At 42.6% G+C, this 21,923-nt stretch overlaps 1 protein-coding gene across 2 annotated transcripts in view; it reads left to right on the top strand.

Annotated features, from left to right (window-relative positions):
- LOC138755539 (N-acetyltransferase ESCO1-like) overlaps positions 1–21,923 on the top strand; it is a 100,127-nt gene that overhangs the window by 44,967 nt on the left and 33,237 nt on the right. For both annotated transcript variants that reach the window (XM_069921710.1, XM_069921711.1), the window contains exon 3: positions 714–3,198. In XM_069921710.1, the coding sequence (XP_069777811.1) occupies positions 714–3,198 (2,485 nt within the window). The remainder of the gene's footprint in view (positions 1–713; positions 3,199–21,923) is intronic.

Raw genomic sequence — 21,923 nt, 5'->3', positions numbered from 1 at the left:
TGTGTGTGTATTTTGTCCCACGCTATTTTCCCCATGTTCGTTATTAATTGTCCACTATTACTTTTCCCACAGCTGCTGTAAACTGTGTGTGTGTGTGTGTGTGTGTGTTGCATCTGTTACCATTTCCCACACTTGCCTTCTATAAATAAAATCCTTCCCCATCAAAACTGTGTGTCCAGAGACCTTGCCTTTGAAACCTACTAAGTGCATTTCCTCACTCACAACACTCCTCTGCCCCTTCCTCCATCCTCTTCTCCCCCTTACCCCAATTTTTTATTCAGGCACCTGCCTGCTTTTTACTTTTACCTTGATGAAGGGCTCAGGCACAAAACATTGGTTTCCCTTTCATTCTTATAGATATTACGTGACCTGCTGAATTTCTCCAGCACTTTTGTGTATTCTACTCATTAATACTTAAATGTATTGTTGGCTCATTTCTACAACATGTATTGTGATCTTAATTATACTATTTTCAGGCAAATGTGTTCCCATGATAAAAAAAATGCAATTTAAAAGTAAAGATGTTAGTGGGAAGTCATTGGTTCTTCTTAATTGCATAGGGGCGACTTTTCTTCATCGCTACTCTTCCATAAAAAGGTTTTGCTGATTATATGGGCATAATTAGTGCTTTTTAGGTTCTAATTTTTTTAATTCTCTAAGTACTCATTGAAAATGCTATTTTGTGCTATAGTAAATCATTATTTATTTGATAGGTCGATCAGGACAAAAAATGACTCAACGGGAGGTGGACCCTCAGCAAAAAAGAAACGTTTAGAAGATAAGGTGAAATCACCATCATCTCAACCTGGACTTGCAAAACAGTCACCTACTCGATCACGCAAGGTATCCAATAAAAAAGGACCTTCAAAATCACTCCGGACAACTGCTAGAGTGAACAGATTGTCATCAAAGACAACTACAAAGCTAAAGGGTAAAGAAACAAAGATCATTAAGAAAAATGAAAGAATGGTTCGTTTGAAGAAATCTACCAAAGCTTTATCGAAAAATCACGTGTCATTGAAATCTTCAAACCAGAAGAAATCCATTGTTCCTCTGATGTCCAAGAAAAAATCAGGCAAAATATTAGCTGGAAAAAAAGCCACGAAGAAACAGAATAGTGCCAAAATTGTGTGCAAACAAATCCCAGTGAAAGTTTCACAGCAGGTACCTCAGAGGAATAGAACTTCTCAGTCACAACTTTCACACAAAGGCCTACTTTTATCCAAAAAGTCTTGTTCTAAAAATTCATTGGGCAATTCTCGAACAAAAGCTTCACAAAGGACAAGTAAAGCATTATCAAAAAAAAGTGAGACAAATTCTTTAAGAACTACCACAAAGAAATCATATCAGAGTAAGAAAAATGTGAAAGCTCAATCTAAGTGTACTATAAATGTAACCCGGATGAAACCTACAAAGAAAAATGCAAAATCTGTGTCAGTAACTGCAAGGACCTCCAAGAAGCAACCTGTCAAAAATGCAGCTAAAAGTGTGAGACGAAAGAGTAATCATACTGAACAAAAATCCTCTCCTAAAGATAATAGATCTGTGGGGAAAATAGTTTCTCCAAAAAAGATTTCTTTGAAGATGAAATCTAATGCAAAATCTGTAAAGAAGCTTCAACAAAAAAAGATGGTGGGATCAGGGAGATTACAGAACCGGCCTGCAAGTAGGAATAAGCTTGAAACTGATGCTGTAAGACCACAAACAAGATCTATTCAATTCTTTTCAAAAAAGTATGTTCAACAGATAGTAAATTCCAAATTAAGGTCTGGGACTAAGCAATTGTTGAATGAAAGGCAGACCAGGTTTTCTCAGAGATTGAATTTGAACTCCTGTATATCAACAAAATCCTTCCTTTCCACTGACAGTTCAACTAGTGAAGTTCCTATTAAAAAGAAACTGACAAAAAGAGCATTGAGTGACTCACCTCCTAAAAGTTCTCAGAATAAATGTCTGCCGAAAAAAAGACTGAAAGTAGATAGTAAGCTTGTAAGAACTAAGTCAGAAAAAAATATGAAATCTCTGAAAGAGGAGGCTTCAGAAGTTACAGAGAAAGTACATGGGAAAATTGGGAAAAAGTCTCCTCCAGCTGGCAAAAAAAAAGTCTCCAATGGTGCAGGACCAAAAAACATTCCTATTGGTGAAATGTTGTTAACTTCAGAAACTTCCAAAAAGCAGACTAAATCCCATAAGGCCATTTGCCAAGGTCATTCCAAAACAAAAAACAAAAAAACAGTTTCATGTGGAACATTGGAAAGCAATGCAAAATTGAAAGGTCTGGTCCAGAAACTGGCAAAGGCAACAAATTGTAGCATCAAAGCTATTAAAGGAAAAAGTGAAGTTGCAACATCCATTGAAAATTCACAAAATAAAGTTTTGAATAATGGCACAGAAAATAAGAAAAAGATAAATATTTCTATTAAGGAACAAGGTTCAAAGCAAACTCAAACTATCAATAAATCAAATAAAAATACAATCTCTAGTCAAAAAACAGCAATGAAAATCCCATGTCTGCAAACTGATGATAATGTCAAATGTAAGCGACAGAGTATTCTTGAGCTGTGTGAGGAAATTGCAGAAGAGATAGCTTCTGACACTCTTGACCTTTCCGTGAAAGAAGAGTCTACAAAGATAGAAGATAAAACTATCCAAAAAGAACCAGAAGCCATAACACCTGTAGAAATTGAGAGAACACAACGGACAAAACCAATTTATTCCAGTCTTAACAGATTTCAATTTTCAGGCCAAAAAAAATGTGTAAGACGTAAAACATTTGAGCATCATAAATGTGTAACTACAAGGTGCACTTCACAGAAAGGAGGGAATAGTTGGACTAAAATTCAACAAATTAAAACTGATAAAAAAAAATTAACTGCTATCAATTCTACTGATAGCAAATTAAGAAATTTGCATGTTATGCAAGGTGTTTCACAACTACTAGATCAGACAATTAAGGTCAAGAAAGATAAACTGTCAAATGGGTTACCTATGCAGACCAAAGAAAAAAATGACATCACATCTGACCAGCATAAAGCAAAAACTACTTTCTCTCAGTTGGAGGTTGAAAGAGACATCAATAATGATCAAAGGTCAACAGAAAACTGTACACCTGAAAAAATTAAACTGTCGAAATTGTGCGGCGAAAAAGAGGACGAGGCAGAGGTGGCAAAAGTGGAAACAGAATCTGAAGCAGATGAGGTATTTTGTATTTTGAAATATGTTTTCTTTCATTTATGGTATGTTAATGTTCACAGTACTCTGAAATTGCAGTGGAAATGACCATGCTGCTCAGCATCTGTGAATGCTAGCCAGGTTTGGCTTTTTCCTGTGGGTGCCTTACAGGTTCAGTCATTCTTATCACTATGTGACTTGCATTTTATTGGCTTCAAATGAAAGAAGCTATAATGTCCATTTAATGGAGTGTTATGAATCAGCAATGGTCTTGTACATTATTTTGTTGCTATTTGGCATCCCTGAGCTAAAACAGTACATGGAGCATGGTCTCACTTGACAATTGCAATAAAGGCATGATAATTTGCTATTTTATGTACAATATGAAGCAGGATATCATAATTCTTGTCACAAAAATTTACTAATTTCTTGCTATTTTTAGTTTTGTTCTTGACAATTTGACACATTTTCTGCCATATACTTCTGTTACCACCTTCCTCTTTGTTTTTAGCTGTGTATATTCCTTGTAGACTCTTTGTATCATCTTGTTGTTCACTTTTCCTCTTAATTTTATATTATCACCAAATTTGGATGTTTAACAGAGAAAAACAATAGGTGCAGACGCTGGAATCTTCAAATTTATGTTGGCCTCACCCAAACAATGGATGAGGCCAAGAACAGGCATATTGTTGTAAGAATGGTTGGGTGAGTTAAAATGGTTGGCTACAAGATTGGACCCAAAAATGGAATGTAGCTGTTTGGCGAAACTGTCCCCAATATAGAGGAATTCACATTGATAGCAGTAGATTTGGATAGACAGTGTGTGTGTAAAACTCTTGTCTATTTGTAGCCCTGGATGGGGATGAAGATGAGATAAATGTTTCACTTTCTGCACACAACAGGAAAGGCATAAGGGAGTGAAGGGTGAATGGGGAGAGAACAGTAGATTAGAAAGTCTTAGACTTTGTGAAAAGTGGTTTGTGAAAAGAAGATATCAGTATAGAGTGGAAGATATGGCTGGTAGTGGGATTGCGCTGAAGTTGGCACGGGTGTTGGAGGGTATTGTATTGGATGTGGAAGCTGGTGGTAGAAAGTGAGGACTGGGATGCCCTGCCTTGGAGGTTGGGGGGGGGGGGTGGCATAGGTGGAGTGAAGGCACGTACAAGAAATTGAAGAATACAGGTGAGGGCTTTTTCATTGATAGTAAAGGGAAATGGACATTTATTAAACAAAAATGATATTTTGGAGATCCTGGGAACAAATGAGGTGAAGGAAGGGAGAAAGGGACAGAATCCTTAAAGAAAAAGGATGGGAAGAGGTACAGTCCTGTAGCTATGAGAGTCAATGGGATTGTAATAGATGCTTGTGGATAGTTCGTCCCCTGCAGTCAAGACAGAGACAGAGGTCATTGAAAGGTAGAGAAGTATCAGAAACAGGCCAGGTAAATTTAAGGATCAGGTTGAAGTTGGCAGTGGAGTTAATGAAATTCTCAAGTTCTGTGCAGGTATAGGAGGTAGTACCAATTCAGTTGTTAATGTAGCAGAGGGAGAATTGGGGAATGGTACCCAATTAGAATTGAAACTGGACTGTTTCACATGCCTGACAAAATAACAGGAATAGCTGGGACCCACATGTTATGTTCATAGCTACATCACCTGGAAGAATTAGGAGGGGTCAAAGGAGAAGTTGTAAAGGGTAAGAAGAGGAAAGAGTTTGTCAATGGTGACTGAACGGCTCTGTGTTCAAGAAAATAGCAGAGGGCCCTGGAACCTTCCAAGTGGGGAATAGATATTCAAATTTCAGATTTATTGTCAGAGCACATATATAACATCGCATACAACCCTGTGATTCTTTTCCCTGCAGACGAGGCAGAGTTACCACTGATTGAGAGTGCAAGAAGATTCATGTACATGTAAACAAATAAAGAAATGTAAACAAACTCCAATGCAAAGAAAAAAATCAATGAAGTACAAAAATACGAGTCTTTGAATGAGGCTGAGTTTGTTGTTGAGGAGTCTGATGGTGGAGGGGTAGCAACTGTATCTGAACCAGGTGGTATGAGTTTGTGGCACCTATACCTCTTTCCTGATGGTTACTGCGAGAACAGAGCATGTGTTGGGTGATGTGGATCTTTGATGATTGTTGTTGCTTTCTAATGGTAGGGTTCTCTGTGTAGATGTTCTTGTTGGTGGTGAGGGTTTAGCTGTGATGTCTTGGGCTGTGTCCACTACCTTTTTCAATCAGGGGTATTGGTGTTCTCATACTAGACCATGATGGAGCCAGTCTACAAAGGTTTTGCGCATTCATGGTGAAGATAAGGTAATGGGTGGGGTGGGGGGGGGGGCGCGGATAGTTGAAATTCTTCAGTGATATAGAAAGCGTTAGTGGATGTTTGGAAGAGTATCAGGTTTGCTGAGTTCACAGAGAGGTGATTCTGGACATAAGTGGTACAATTACAGATTACTTTATTGAACATGCAGGAGACAGACAGAGGAGAACATCAAATTATACTCAATTACTATATTACTAAACAATTATATAAACATTCACATCAGGCCCAGGTTGGACTCCGATACCATTGGCCATCTATACTCTACACACTCACATACATGTACACACTGTACAACAGGGTCATTCACACACACTACTGGTTCAGCTTTTGTGTAGTGCACATCTTATCCACAACACTTGGCATGGAGCGATGTCTGGGTCTTGGACTATAAGACAGAGAAAGAATGTGCTGTGCGTTGATGTTATATACAGTTCTGATCCGGGCGCCTAACCAATAATGACCCAAGGTATTTTCAACTAGCCAATGGCAAGGTGTACACTAATGGGTGACTTGAGTCGAACCTTGACTGACAGGTGATGTGACTTATGAATACGTTTCAGACTGACCACCCACAATCTACAATATTCCAGAGAGGCAGGGAGGCTACGTGCTTCCCCATAATCCACATACATCACAACACTGCAATCACAGCAAAGACCATCATTAACTTGTTTCTGTACAGTAGATGTACATTTAATACATACACACACACACACACACACACACACACACACACACACACACGCACACAAAAAATATATATAAAATGAGAAAAGATAAAAAATGTTAAAAAACACTTGCAAACCAAGTCTATCACTATATAGACAAGTGCCAACCGTATGCTGGACAAGGCACATAATCAAACTCAATCAGCCTTTTCACACTGCATGTAAAATGGAGATTCCCCAGAAATTTTCCAGGGAACCCTCCCATGAACCTTCAGTGTGAAAAGGTCAACCTGGGAATTTTAAACTAGTCTGTGGCCCTACCTTGTAGGTAGGGCCATAGCCCTGGGAAATTTTCCTGGACAACCTTCTTCCTGCTGCAGTGTGAGAGCCAAATGACGTAGCAGGGAAACCTCGTGATGTTAGTGCTTGTGTGCTGTGTCACATAGACGATTAAAATTAAATGATACCACCAGAAAACAGCAGGTCGTTTTGGCCCGTCGCGACAGCAGCACAATTCAGGATGAATGGCTGTCCTTGTTAACCATAATCCCTCATCCAGCTGTATTTATCAGAACGGTTCAAGCTGCATGAGGGATTCTGGGAAATAAAGTCGGCAATTCATCCTGCATTGTGCCACCGTCGTGAAGTGTGGTGGGGTGGGCAGGCGACCGACCGACCGGATGGCCAGGGGGAGGGAGCGGGCAGGCAAATGACCGACCTACTGACTGCTGGGAGGGAGCAGGCAGGCGAGTGACTGACCTGCTGACTGCTGGGGGGTGGGGAGAGGGTGGGCAATCGACGGACGGGAGGGGAATTCTTACTCTCACTGCTGTGAATGTGTAACAAGTCATCGGTTGAGGGCGAGACTCCCCTTAAATTCCCGGGGAGGGCAAATTCCCAAGAATTTGGACCACAGTGTGAAAGGCCTGGGAGGTCCTGAATTCCTGGGAATTTCTCGGGACAAAGTAGGGTCACCACTCGCCTGTAGTGTGAAAACGCCTAGTGACAATGCCTCACCAGCTCCCCCTCACCAAACAGGGTCGTTGTGTTCCCAATGGATCAGAGTAGTGTGGAGTTGCTTCCCAGTGTTAGAAGGGAAGAGAAAGAAAATTAGTCACTGACACACATGCCTGGTTTCTCCAGCTTAGCTGGCAAATGTGTGTACCTTTACCACCAATGTCTGCGAGCAGGCAGTGCAAGGTCATCCACAAGGTGCCAGAGCCCTCTCTTGCACCTTGGCTTCACACTTGGGTGCTCCCTAAGCACAGAGGCCAGATGCCATGGTGAGGTGAAGGCTGGCCAGCAGGCAGGCATCCAGGGTGTACCCATATCTCCTGGGAGCGCCGCATTTTTCTGGGCTGTCGTATGACACCAGGATGCCATTCCTACTTGCATTCCCTTTAAATGAGTGCCACAAAAGCCTGTGTTTGTTCCCTGTAATAATAGCCAGGAGGAGTCAGGACTGAAAGTTGGCCAAATTAGTAGTTTTAAATGAAAGTTGAAGCACCCACTGCTACAACTACTGTTGTGTATCTGCTTGAATGTTCTGTGCATAATAAGTGACAACAGCTCCTTTCTGGTTAAACAGAATGGTGTGAAGGCAGGAAGGCTGTAAAGACCAATGTGGAGAATCACAGCTGTCTGTTGTGCTGAAGTGGACTTTATCCTGCAAGGTGGCCTTCCATAATGTTGAGTGGTCTTTGCAGGGTGGGTGGGTGTAATATTTTTTAAAGTATTTTATTTTTGATTTTCATGGACTCGTATAAATTCAAAAACAATATAATCTCTTCCACCACCCATATAACATACAGAGTCCGTTTTTATCAACCACCTCCCATCTTCCTCCGATACAAATAAGAATAAAGTCATTTAAATTATACATATATGAAAAGCACAATTACCCGTGGGGTCAACGGCCCCTACAGAAACCTAGGAACAGCCTAGAAAAGAAAACAACCAATGTGCTCTATGTGTGGTGTTGAGATTGAAACCTTTATCCATTCAACCTAAGATCCTTCTGGGAGGACCTGGGGGACATTCTGAAACAAATGACAAAGGTGGATTTTCCCAAGATCCAGAATTGTACCTTCTGGGGAACATTATGGAAGTGTGTGTTTAAACTACCCAAGTACCAAATTCAGCTTGTGAAGGTCACCTTGGCGATAGCCAGGAAATGTATAGTGGCCACGTGGAAGTCTGGCTCCCATCTAAACATTACACGATGGAATATGGAAATGCAGAGTTGCATTCCCCTGAAGAAAACCACATACAATTTAAGGAGGAGATATGACACATTCATTAGAGTGTGGTGGGTGTGATTTCTTCACTCCATCTTGGAGAGTTTGTTGGTGTGGTAATATGTTAATGAAGTTTCTCCTGGGAATGAAACCCACCGAGTGCTTCCCAGTCCTTGAGCACAACACCCCCCTCCCCCCCACCAAACCTGGTGTAGCAGGGCATGAATTAAGATGGTCCGCCGTTTCTTGCAGCAAGTTGAGCCACCCCTTGAGTGTGTTGTCAGGTATCAGTGTGCATATCTTTTGTTTGAGGAGACCATTCATTCGTCTACTAATCCTCATGCTTGTGGGTGGTAGGGGATGTACAACAGCTGCAAGATACCAAACTCTGTCGCCCAGTTTTGAACCTTAGCCCCTGTAAAGTGAGACCCCTTATCGGACTGTACCTCCCATGGTGTTCCATAAATGGAGGAGAGGTATTTCAGCCCCCAAATAGCATTGTTCTGATCGCCCCAATTGCAGGGTACCATTAGCAGGACACCAGAATAGGTGTCCACCATCATCAGTAAATAGGCTTTTTTCTTTTGGCGTAGGAAGGGACCAACATAGACTACTTTCCAGATTTGGCCCACTCCCGTGCTACGCCAAATGTGCCCCAGTGTCCCTGCTAGCCAGCCCCGTGGCTTAACGTACTGGCATGTGAGGCAATAGTCTACCACCGTCTGTGCCTGATCTTGGTTAATGCCACCCCTCTGCCCACCATTTGGTTTCATTGGGTCCCAGGTGACGCTCTTCCTGTGAGCCCATGTTGCCAGGGCACTGGAGTCTACACTGTTAGAGCAGATGGAGGCTGTGCAGATTTGAGCTGCACAGTCCACAGCAGCATTGTAGATGGCCTCTGCTGTAGGCCTGTTGGTGTGGTGGACCGTGAACGCCCTCTGCCCAGCCTGCTCCCAGATATACCTCCGGTGTCACTGACCCCACGGTGAGCGATTGTGGATCTCCCACTCTGTGTTGTGCCAATGAGGCATCCAAACTTCCATCCTGTTTGCCACTGCCTATGAGTCAGAATATATACGCACAGGACCTGTCATTGATTTGATTGCGAGCACTACCTCAGCCAATTCCGCGAGCTGGCTGGATCCTCCCACCCCCTCTTGAGTTAGGATCTTACTACTACCTGGGTGTAGTGCGCCGCTTGTCATAGCTGCTTACTGTTTTTGCAATGACTCGAGCAGTCTGTGAACTATGCTTGCTGCTGTTCTTCTTTTGATGAGGGAGTTAAAGGGCTGACCCCAGGACATAGGAGAGGGATTGACGGTGGGGACTTTGGAAAGGGGATAGTGTCTCTTTGGGAGGGACATGACTTTTTCATGCAACCTTCTGACTCTTGGCCCTGCCTCTGCCCAGTCAGCAATATACCAATGCCTCTTAATGGAGGAATGCTGCGAGCGTCCCTCCTTGTAAGTGGCTTCTTAGGATTTGATCCACCCGCATAATGAGCAGGGGAGGCCTGAGGATAACGCTCTTATTGGCTGTTTGGTACTCTATGGTGAGGAGAGCCAGATAGCACGTTAGGAGCTGGTGTTCGAAGGGGGTGTAGTGGGAAGCAGGTTCTGGTAGGGTTTTCATTCAGAAGCCAAGTGGAACTCTGAGGCCATTGACTTTTTTTTTTGCCAGAGGCTGCACTGTTTTTGTGGTGGTGGCTGAGTCCTAGAGTTTGAAGCGGACTCCAGACTCTCAGGAGGCTAATGGCAGTGCCTGCTCCATGGCTTGTTTGGCCGTTTTGAACGCTAACTGTTGCCTAGGGCCCTGGTGAAATGTGGTCTTCCTAGAGATGGCATACAGCAGGTGCAGCAGCATGGTGAGATGGAGAATGTGCTGTTATCAGTAGCCTAAAAGGCCGATGAAACGAGATTCAGCTTTGTTGGTGGACACTGGTGTAATCAAAATTTTATTTCATGCTGCCTCCGGGATATCCCTCTGGCCTGAGCGCCACTGGATTCCCAGGAAGAGGATTGATTGGCAGGGTCCCTGTATTTTCTCCCGATTAATAATTCAGTCATGATTGTGGAGCGCAAAGGTGAAGGAGTCCACGGTCTGTTCTACTGTCTCCTCTGGAGGTCCCTGGATGAGAATGTCAATAATGTAATGGCTTACATCGATGTCAGGGGGGAGGGCAATATTTTTTAAATTGTGGGCTATTAACTCATGGCAGAGTGTGGGACTGTAGATGTACCCCTGGGGTAGGTGGCAAAAGGTGTATTGCATGCCACCCCAGATGAAAGCAAACTGATCCTGGGAGTTAGGGCTTAAGGGGTTAGAAAAAAAACTGCATTAGAGAGGTCAATCACAGCAGACCAGAGTTTGTTTTTCCTGCTCATAATATCCACAACCAATTTGACCACGTCAGGAATGGCTGCAGCGAGGAGGTGGGCTAATTTGTTCAATTTGCAATAGTCAGTGATCATGCACCATGTGCCGATTTCCTTGCGGACAGGCCAGACTGTTGTAGGGGGACACGGTGGGTCTTATCACCTCTTGTCGAGGAGGGCATTGATCGTTTCCATGATCTCCTCATTGTCCCCTGCATTGGATACTAGTGGGTCCAGACTACTGGGTGGGGGGGGGGGGGGGGAACGCGCAAGGGGAAATGGTTGTCATCAGGTGACCACAAATGTACATTTTCCCTTGCTGGTTCGCAGTGACTGCCCCTTGAGTACATTCATTCTGACGATGCACTCGGAAAAAGCTGTTACCAGGACCAAGTCGAGGAGGCTCATCACTGATGGATAGACAGAGAGAGACCTCTGTAGCAGAGAGGATAGAGCCCCGTAGCCCCTCTATATTAACTTCAGGCCCCCTCCACCCCTTGGGATTTCTGGGCATTGACCAGTACCACCCAGTGTTGGGTACTTCCCTTTTTCCAGTAGATGGCCACTGGGATAAATGGCCCCGGATCACTTGGGTGGGACAGGACCGCTGAACTGATCCGCCAGGGTCCCTGGCCTCTATCCTATTGGACAGGATCTGCATTGTTTCATGCAGTGGGGTGACTGGTGCGATGGGGTCCCTTTGTTGGCCAGGGAGATAATCTCTGCCCTGAGGACAGTATGGGACATCTCAGATGTGGGAGGAGCAGATGGTTATGAAGTGGGGGTGCATTGGGCAACGTGGTGGGATTTGCGCAGCTTTTTCCTGCAGTACTCCTGCAACGTGGCAGGGGAAGAGATGCCATGTATGTGGGCATAGTCTAAACCATCATGTGTTAGGCATAATACATGTCACTGTGGGTCAAAGATAATGCACCCTCGCCATTTCTGCCTTCACTGTGCTTTGACTCCACACAGTGAACCTGTGCGGGTACCCTCTTTGTGGGTGCTCTGTGTTTCAAATACTCTAGCCTCTCCAGAAGGGCAATGGTTTCACAGATAGTTTTGCTGCCACCCAGTCCCATCAAGGGCAAAACTACCCTCCTGAGGTTGAGGCAGGCGGTGGTGACTTAGCCCCACCAAGGTGGGGGTTACCCTGATATCCTCAGAGGTTGTTCCCAGGAGCCCCATTATAGAGGCTAGTAATAAGGGCTCATTCTCTAATGACTCTTGAGCCCTTGCTAACTGTGGGCCACTGATCGGCAGGTCAGGTCCCATTCCAAAAGTGTGGGGAACCTGTCCCACACTGCATTGACTACCTGAACCCACAGTGTGCTCCCCTCCTCGATCCCTTCAGACGGCACTTTCAGGGAGTTGATAACCGAATGCTGCATGGATAGACTGTCAAAAGTATTAGCCTCGAGGTGGGAAAGGCTAATACAGAGGGACCCCCTTTGTCCCACAGCCAGAGTAGACCGCTGGCAGTATCTGTCTGCCAGCGAGGCCAACTCCTTTTTCGGGTCTCTGACCTCGTATCTGCCCCTTGTCCATCTGCTCAGACCCTTACTGTCCTCAGCAATCTCTCCATTGTGGAAGGCCGACAGAGGGTCCTCTTGGTGGATCTGTCACCACGTGGTTACCTGCTGGGCTTGCAAGGTCTCCGAGAATGGGAGGGGGGATAATTGGATTCAGTCTTCTCAAATTCATGTTTGTCCAGCAACACATCCCCATCTCCCTACTACGCGTCACCCTCCTCCCTGTGTATAATAATAGTTCTGATCTTGATAGGATCAACCTCCTAGCCAGATCGGTGGGCTGCCTGGAGCTGCTGTGCTTTGGCTAGCTGGAAGGCAGCTTCAATATTTCTAGCATCCAAGCTGCTGTTATGCACCCTGGCAGCATCCAGTTCCTCTTCCAGGGACCCATGGTTGAGTTTTAATGATTAGATTTGCTCATCTTTCTGGGTGCCCTGACTATTTAAATCAGCCGTGATACCCCACTGGTGCCTCAGTAGGAATATCAGCAGCCATAGGGCTCCCCCAAGACTTCCCCAGACCTGGGAAACCTCAATTCCTCCAGGAGGGAAACCACGTGGTGCCCTGTACTCTCTCTGTGGTGGTACAACCTATCAATCCATTCAACTGGCATGGTGTGCCAAATGGCTGAACCCCTGACCGTTGTTGGTCCACCTGGGGATTTCATATTCTGACCCCCAGGGTTCTTTTCCTATCTGTGAGTTTCCTCCTGCTGTTGGTGGGCAGATACACAGTAACACATGCACCCAACAGGACACCCTCACACACTCGTTAGTATGATCTCTTGCATGGTTAATAGTCTACGTGTGTCCAGCCAAAACTCTGAACCCAGCTCGCAATGTCAATTATTCATGTTTGGTGGGTTCACAGAGAAACTAGTCTGGACACAAGTGTTACAATTATAAGTTACTGTACTTTATTGAACACACAGGAGACCAATGGGAAAACATCAAATGGAATTTAGTTACTATATTACTAAAAACTATATAGACATTCACATCGGACCCAGGTTGGGCTCCGATGCCAGTGGCTGCCTATACTCTACACACTCACATAAGTGTACACACTCTACAGATAACACACACTCCTCATTCCCTGTACCAACAGGGGTACATGTTATGCCACAAACTAGCACCAATAGAAATTCAACCAAGACTTTTTTTTAAATAATATATTTATTAATAATTACTAATAATTTTACACCTTAACTAACTTATCTAAACTTAACCCCCCCCAACTATGTGTGAATATTGGTGTGGATCACCGAAACCATTACAGCTTAGGCACAATTCTGGAAAGTCATTCCCAAAGTTCAATGCCAGAAATCCTGTGGTGAACTCAATTTTTTTAAGCTGATGCTCAGAAGTAATTATAAAGGAGGTGAGACATTAAGATTGCTGTAAACTCATGAATCCTTGTCAAATTGCTTCCAGAGAAATGTCCTTTCATATGAATGGTTGTCATAATTCCCCTCTTTGCAAAGGGGAAACAAAACATGTGACTTTCATGATGCTTCCAAGCCCAGGCACGGGTCAGACAATATGACCATCAAAATCCAGGAATGCTCCTGCTTCCTTTACCCAGATATGGGTCAATAAAAGTGACCATTAAAATGGTCACGGCGGTTCAACAATAAATCATCAGAATTGTCCATTTCACAGAACCATTCCAACTCTGTTTATCGGGTGACTTGCTGATCAATACTGAAAAACTCCTTCTTTGTGTCTCAAACATGTGACGCATAATCATATGACTATCTGTAAATGTTCCATCTGTTTTTCCTTTAGATCAACAACCATTGTTCTTGGTTCGACTGCTAGAGCAGTTCTTTGTTTATAGTCAACACTCAATGTGCCATGCAGTCTGTAAAAATATTGTGAAATCTATGAATGTTTTGCACCCTGCACCAATCCCCAAAGTAATGCTCACTATAAAACAGGCTCTCTGCAAGAACTGATCTATTGCACTACTAGAGCTCAGTTTAAGTATAGTGCACACCTTACCCGCAACGCTTCCAGCAATGTCCACAGTAGTGACCTGGCATGGAACGATGTCCGGGGCTTGATCCATGAGGCAGAGGGAAAGAATGTGCTATGGTTGATGTATACAGTTCTGATCTGGGCGCCTAACCAATTATGACCTGAGGTAATTTAAACGAGCCAACGGCAAGGTGTACACTAATGGGTGACCGGAGTCCAACCTTGATTGATAGGTGATGTGTCTTCCATATAAGTTTCAGACAGGGAGGACCCGCAATCCACAATATTCTAGACGGGCAGGGAGGCCACAATCCACATATAATGGTGGTATTCTGAATGTAGATGAAAAGGACTTGGACTGGGAGAACAAGATGGAGTTGAAATAAGAGGTTATTTTATGGTGGGGCAGGAGCAGGCAAAAACAATGGGTCTGCCAGGCCGTATCTAACTAATTATGCTGATGAAAACAGACTTTTGTTATTAATCTGGATTGTAAAAAGATGGTAAACTTCAATTTCATGAGTCTGTTGGCCTTGCAGTAATCAGTTATCTTCTCAGTATTATAAAGTTAGGACAAGAGCTTTATATTTCACACTCTTTTATTAACAAAGTAAGCTATTGCAGTATAAAAGTGGTCACACGGTGATAAATAAATGTTAGCACGACATGATTACTAAATGACAATCATCACCATTGAGGATGAGATTGCTCTCAATAAAATTCTTTTTAACTACATTCAACATTATTTCTAAATTAATGTTTAGAAACCATCAATCGCTCTTGAAGATAACCTCTGATCAATGTTTGAGTGCAATAAAGCGACGAGCTGCAAAACCTGAATACTTTGGCCCCTCGTGTTTGCTTCTAGGGATAAGTAAAAGTTGATAGTGTTTCATTTGCCTGATTGGTTGCATTGCAACATTATTCAAAACCAAGTTCCATCCACAAAAAGAGATTGCTTACAGGACTGTTTTCATTTTCTCCACTGGCGGTGTGATGGCTGAAGTGTCAGCGGAGAGCCTAAGGGGATCACTGTCTGCTGACTATAGATGGCTCCACCTTCGAGGTAGTCAAGAGCACCAAATTCCTTGGCGTGCACCTGGCAGAGGTCCTCCAACGCCAGATCCATTGCCAAGAAGGCCCAACAATGTTTACTTCCTGCAGAGGTTGAGGAAAGCCCAGCTCCCACCATCCAACCTCATTTCATTCTATGTAACTGCGTCACCACCTGGTTCAGGAACTACACCATCCTAGAATGTAAGTCCCTGCAGCGGATATTAAAGACTGCTGAGGGGATTATTGGGGTCTCTTTCCCTGCCATGATAGACATTTATAACAGCCGCTATTTGTGGAAAGCCATAAACATTGTGAAGGACTCCACACAACCCTCCCACAATTTATTCTCCCTCCTGCCATCTGGGAAGAGGTACCAAAGTGTTCGACCCCTCATGACCAGACGGTGAAACAGTTTTTTCCCCCCAAGCCATGAGGCATCTGAATTCCAGGGACACAGGGCTAGCAGATGTAACATGATATTTATAAGTAATGTGTTATTTATAAAAAAGTTTCTGATGTAATTTAGCCATGTAAATAACCAGCTCCACGGTCCAAAGGAACGCTATCTCATTTTTCATTGTACTCTGCAATGGTTATGGTAAGAACGACAAATCCAACTTGACTTGATTAATGGAAGATGTATTGCTATATCTGACCATTTAAATTACTTTGACATAACCTGCAGCCTCTAAGATGAGAAGCAATAATATTGTGGAGAACCATTCTCAGATAATCTGTGAGAAGTGACTGTTAGTATCTGTGGTAACTAGTAATAGTATTTAGTGCTAAGCAGCGTTCTTTAGATCTACATACATGGTTGTATTTCTGTGTTGCTGAGAAAATGTCATTGTGTTTCCTTACAACTTGCATTAACAACTACACAAAGCAGCACTAAGTGGACAACATTATGAATTATCAAAGAGTAGCTTGCTAGTTATTAACATTTCTTTGACATTACAATTTGTTTTTATGATAAACATGAGAGACAGGTGTATTAACAGCTGACCTATTTAAATCTTCAGAAGTTGTGAGGATACTGGATAAACGTGATCTGACAAACAATGTCATTCTGCATTCCATGTAGGTGAATAGTGTGTTCCATTTTTCTGTTTGTAGTAAAACTTTGAGGTGCACCTTTTAATTATTGCATTGCAGTTGATCTATCTAAGGATTGGAACTTAGACTAAGGCTTAAGCGAAAAATGCAACCAATTTTCAGATTTAGCAACACAAGTATTGTAGGTGGTCGTATCTTCAGACAACAGTGTGAACCTGGAAGAATTCGGCAGGTCATGCAGCATCCATGGAGAAAAATGTATAGTCAATATTTCAGTTTTGAATTCTTTCAAGAATTTTTTTCCTGACGTGCAGCTGCTGCTTGCCATCATCTCCCAGTCATTGAAGATTCTGATGTTTTACTTGCATTTCCCAGGTAACTTTGTGCCTGACTGAATATTTAAAATTGTAATACTACAAAACAGGAGGAGCCTTCTGGCTGATGCTTTTTTTTGGAGGGGGGAGGTGGGATTTCTCAGGTGATTTTTTTTATTTTGTTGTTGCTTGTACTGTACCATAAAAATGAACGTATTCCCTCTACATGTCTCAGCAGGACTCAGCTGAACAGATAAGTTTATCATGACAAATTTTGCCCATAGAATCCAAATCTTTCAACTGCAGTAGTCTCATCAAAATCATGTCCAATAAGTGTAATGTTGTATTCCTGTTTGGAACATTTTTATGTTGCAATACCTGAGCTAATTACAACATCAACAAGGGCATCAGTTTCTTTGATTGTTAATACTTTTCTGTAAAAACAAAAATGCTGCTCTAATGGCAGCGCTGCCTCTGGTGTGGACCTGGGGAGAGCTTGGAGCAGGAGACACAATGCTCTCCCGTGGGATCCTACCGACCAGGCCATACAGGCATTAATTGTTCTGTTGAAGGAGCAGCAAATATTTTATTTAAATATCCTGCAACCACGAGGTCTGGTCCCAGGATGACAGCGTCTTGTGTTCAACTGTAGCCTCGAGAGGTTGCAGACTCCAGGGATAAAATAGCATCAGTAACTGTGAGAAGCCCCACCATTGAGAAGAAGCAGAGGAGATAACCCCTAAGGTGATGAGAGTGGTGAACCAGCGAGGGGTTCTGTGCTGAAGGATACACACAGGTGGTGGCTTGGGGGTGAGGAACCCACATACACTGCAGGCTGCTAACAACTTGAGGTCCAAGGGCTCACACCAGTCTGTGCACTTTTGGAGACTAACTCATGAAAACCAGGTATCGGGACCAGGATATAGGAGGGTTAGTGAGGGCAAGGAAAGCCCTGGGTGCTGAAGACTTCCTTATCGCCTTGGAGGTTTGGATCTGGGCTCAGGTTGCCGATGATTTGAACTGATCTGGAGTCTTGTGCAGCTCTAGAGGCTGAAGGAGCGCTGGAGGCAAATTCATGGACTTGGTGACTCTGGGAGACCCTCTTTTACTTCTGACAGTAAGGAACACCAGGCATTGCTAATGGAGAATCATCGTCTGCTTTGCGACAGACTAAAGGCAATTTAGTGTAATATTACATTTATGTTTTATTATGACAACAAATAGTATCTGATCTGATAAAAATCCTTGAGTTTTCCTAATTGTTGACAGACTTTTAAGAATGAGAAACAATCACATCCATGAAGTTCTACTTCTTCCTCAAACTGCAGATTGATATCTTATGAAAAAGTTTGATAGAAAATTAAACATAGTTCTTTCTGTAAGTCCAAAAATGTAAAAGGTTACAATTTATTACCTTTCTCGTTGCCTTCAGACCTGGTAAGATGTCTTCTCACAAAGGGATGCATCTTGAATTTACAAGACAATTTGGAGAAAAGTTTGTATGTAAGAATAAGCTTCTAATTTGCCTTTACCTATCCCAATTTAAATGTTTTTCATAGATGTAGTAGAGCAGCAACTTAATCTCACATTACTTCAGAGTGGCTGAATTTGGTGTTTGGCAAGGATCTACAAATTTGACATTGTGTCCAATATAGTTTTTTTCTTTTGAGCTGTTTTGCATGTGTTTGGATATTCCTTTATGGACATATAGACATTTAGGTAGCACAAAAAAGGATTGGGTTTTGTGGGAGATGGATGGAGGGTTGAAGCTTGATGGGTGTGCAGAAGAGTGGCATGGAGTGGGTGTTCGGTGTTTAGTTGAATTTGAAGGGTGAACAATAAGGAACAATGTAGGAATTCTATTGGTTCCCACCAGATGAACTCTTTAGTCCATTTTGTAATGAAAAGTGGTACTTGTTTTCTTCCACAATAGTCCACTCAATTCAGGGGTTACCTTTGTGTGGATGAAAGTCCTAAGTGTTCTTGGCTCAATGTCGCATGCCATTGTGCATGTTATGATGCCTGTGTTACCATGTTAGATGCACTGAGGACCAGAAAGAAAAGTTGCTGAATCTATAACTCATGCAGTAAGCCTAAATCAAAATAATTTGTTGTGGTGTTTTATGATGTGCTTTTTAATCCAGAATACCCATTTGCAAAAGGATTGGGTAGTTTCTCTTAACGAAATGATGAAGACCGTAAGACGTCATAATAGAAATAGGCTATTCAGCCTTTCTGTTCCACCATTTAATTATAAGCTAATCCATTTTCCCACTTAGCCTTTTCTCCATACCCTTTGATGCCCTTGCTAATCAAGAACCTCTCAATATCTGCCTTAAGTACACCCAATGAAGTGGCCTCCGCAACTACCTGTGGCAGAAAATTCCACAGATTTACCACCTTCTGACTGAAGAAATTCCCACACCTCTCTGTTCTAAAGAGGCACCCTTCAAACATGGAAGTTTTGCCACCAATGGAAACAACCTTTCTAAATCTACTCTGTCCATGCCTTTCAACATTCAAGATGTTTCAATGAGATCCCCATATTCTAAATTCCAAATAGTATAGGCCAAGAGCCGTCAAATGCTCCTCCTTTCATTCCCAGAATCGTTCTAGTGAACCTCTGAACCCTCTCTAACGTCAGCACATTCTTTCTTAAATGAGGAGCCCAAAACCGCTCACAATACTCCAACTGAGGTCCAACCATTGCCTTATAAAGCCTCAACATCACATCCTTGCACTTATGTTCTATTCCTCTTGAAATGAATGCTACCATTTCATTTGCCTTCTTCACAATTGATGCGACATACAAGTTTACCTTCAGGCTATCCTGCTTGTTCTCCATGCATCTGGGTATTTTCAATCTTCTCCGCCCAGCTCCATTTAATTTTTTTCTTCCAAAATGCATGACAGTACACTTACGGACATTGTATTTCATTTGCCACTTCTCTGTCCATTCTCTGATCTGCCTTAAGTCCTTCTGCAACCTCCCTATTTCCTCAATACTACCTGTATCATCTGCAAACTTGGCAATAAAGCCATTCATTCCATAATCTAGATCATTGGTATACAATATAAAAAGAAGCAGCCCCAACACTGACCACTGTGCAACAATACTAGCAACTGGCATCCAGTCAGAATATGATCCCTGTATTCCAACTCTGCTTCCTGTTAATCAGCCAACGCTATACGCATGCTAGTACATTTCCTGTTATACAATGAGCTCTTATCTTGTTAAGCAGCCTCATATGTGGCAGCTTGTTAAAAGCCTTCTGAAAATCTAAATACACAATATGCACTGCATTTCCTTTATGTAACCTGCTTATCAGTTCTTCAAAGAATACCATTAAGTTTGTCAAGCAAGATTTTCTCTGAAAGAAACCATGCTGGGTTTGGTCAATATTGTTATGTGCCTCCAAGAACTCCGTAGCATCATCCTTGACATCAGGCTAACCCATCTATATTTTCCTTTCTGCTTCCTCCCTCCCTTCTTGATTAGTGGGGTGCCATTTTCAATTTTATACTCCTCCAGGACCATACCAGAATATATTGATTCCTGAAAGATCATTACGAATGCCTCCACGTGATCTACTACTACTTCCTTCAGAACCTGAGGGTGCAATCCATCTGGTCCAGGAGACTTATTCAGCCTTGGGCCATTCAGCTTTCTGAGGATTTTCTCCCTGATACCCTTTGACATCTGACACACTGCTAATGTCTTCCACAGTAAAAACAGATGCAAAAAACTCACTATATTCCTCTCCATCTTCTTGTCTCCATTATTATTTTCTCCAGCGTCATTTTCTAGTGGTCCTATATCTACTCTCTTTTTATCTACTTGAAGATTTTTGTATCATCTTTGATATTATTTGCTAGCCTACTTTCATATTTATATTTTTTTAATACTTTATTTAATATTTTGAATAGTTTTCACTCCTTATGATAATTTTAGGTTCCTTCTGCAAGTTTTTTTTAAACTTCCCAATCTTCTATCTTCCCACTAATTTTTGCTTCCTTGTATGGCCTCTCTTCTACTTTTATGTTGGCTTTGACTTGTCAGCCACAGTTGTGACATTTTTCCATTGGATTATTTCCTCATTTTTGGTACTTATTTATTTTGCACCTTCCTCGTTTCCTGCAGAAACTCCATCCCTATCTGCATAGCTGTTTTCCTTACAGGTGCCCCCTTTCAATCTGCTTTGGCCAGTAACTTACTCATGCTACTGTAATTCCCTTTACTCCATTAAAAGACTGACACTTCAAAATTTAGTTTCTCCTTGTTAAATATCACATTGAACTCTATCATAATTTGATCACTAATACCTCTGGTGCATTACACAACTCCTAATTCAGTACAATCAATCCCCTAATGAGGTCATCAACAAGTTGAGCCATCATGTGGGCATTCTACAAATTCTCTCTTGAGATCCAGTCCCAACCTGGTTTTCCCAATCTTCTTGCATGTTAAATCCCCCATTGCCATTCTGACATGCCTTTTCTATTTGCTGTTGTAATTTGTTGCCCACATCACAGCTACTACTTTGAGGTCTGTATTTATTAGCCAGTGGTGTCTTTTTACCCTTGCCATTTCTAAACTCAATCCACAATTAATCTATATCTTTTGATCCTATGTCACTTTTTTTTAAACCCCCACCCCACCAGGTCACCTCTTTCTAATGACTTAATGTTCTTTACCAACAGACCCACACCATCCCTCCGCTTACCTGTGTATTCCTTTGATACACTGTGTATCCCTGGACATTCATCTCCCAATGACATACATCTTTTAGCCAATACTCTGTGATGGCTACACTGTGCTTGTAATACAGGATCATCCAGTCTATTTCTTGTGCTGTGTGCATTTAAATACAAAGCCTTTAGCCCTACATTTGTTACTTTTTTGACTCTGTGTCCATTTTGCATTGCAACTCATCCCAATGGCTACAATTTTGCCTTACTTGCCTGTTCTTCCACATAAACTCCCTACCAGCTGTCCCTACTTGTGTGCTACCTACCTCGTTCTTTGTCTTTTCACTTTGGTTCCCACCCCGCTACGAATCTAGTTTAAACCCCCCCCACCCCCAACAACATTAGCAAATGTCCTTGCCAGGATATTGGTTCCCCTTGTGCTCACGTGCAACCCATCCCACTTGTACAGGGTCATTCCTGGCCCAGAAAATAAACTCTCCCACCTGCATCATCT

The sequence above is a fragment of the Narcine bancroftii genome, chromosome 2 (assembly GCF_036971445.1).
Source record: "Narcine bancroftii isolate sNarBan1 chromosome 2, sNarBan1.hap1, whole genome shotgun sequence".
Lineage (NCBI taxonomy): Eukaryota > Metazoa > Chordata > Chondrichthyes > Torpediniformes > Narcinidae > Narcine > Narcine bancroftii.
This window is presented reverse-complemented; position numbering and strand designations above follow the sequence as displayed.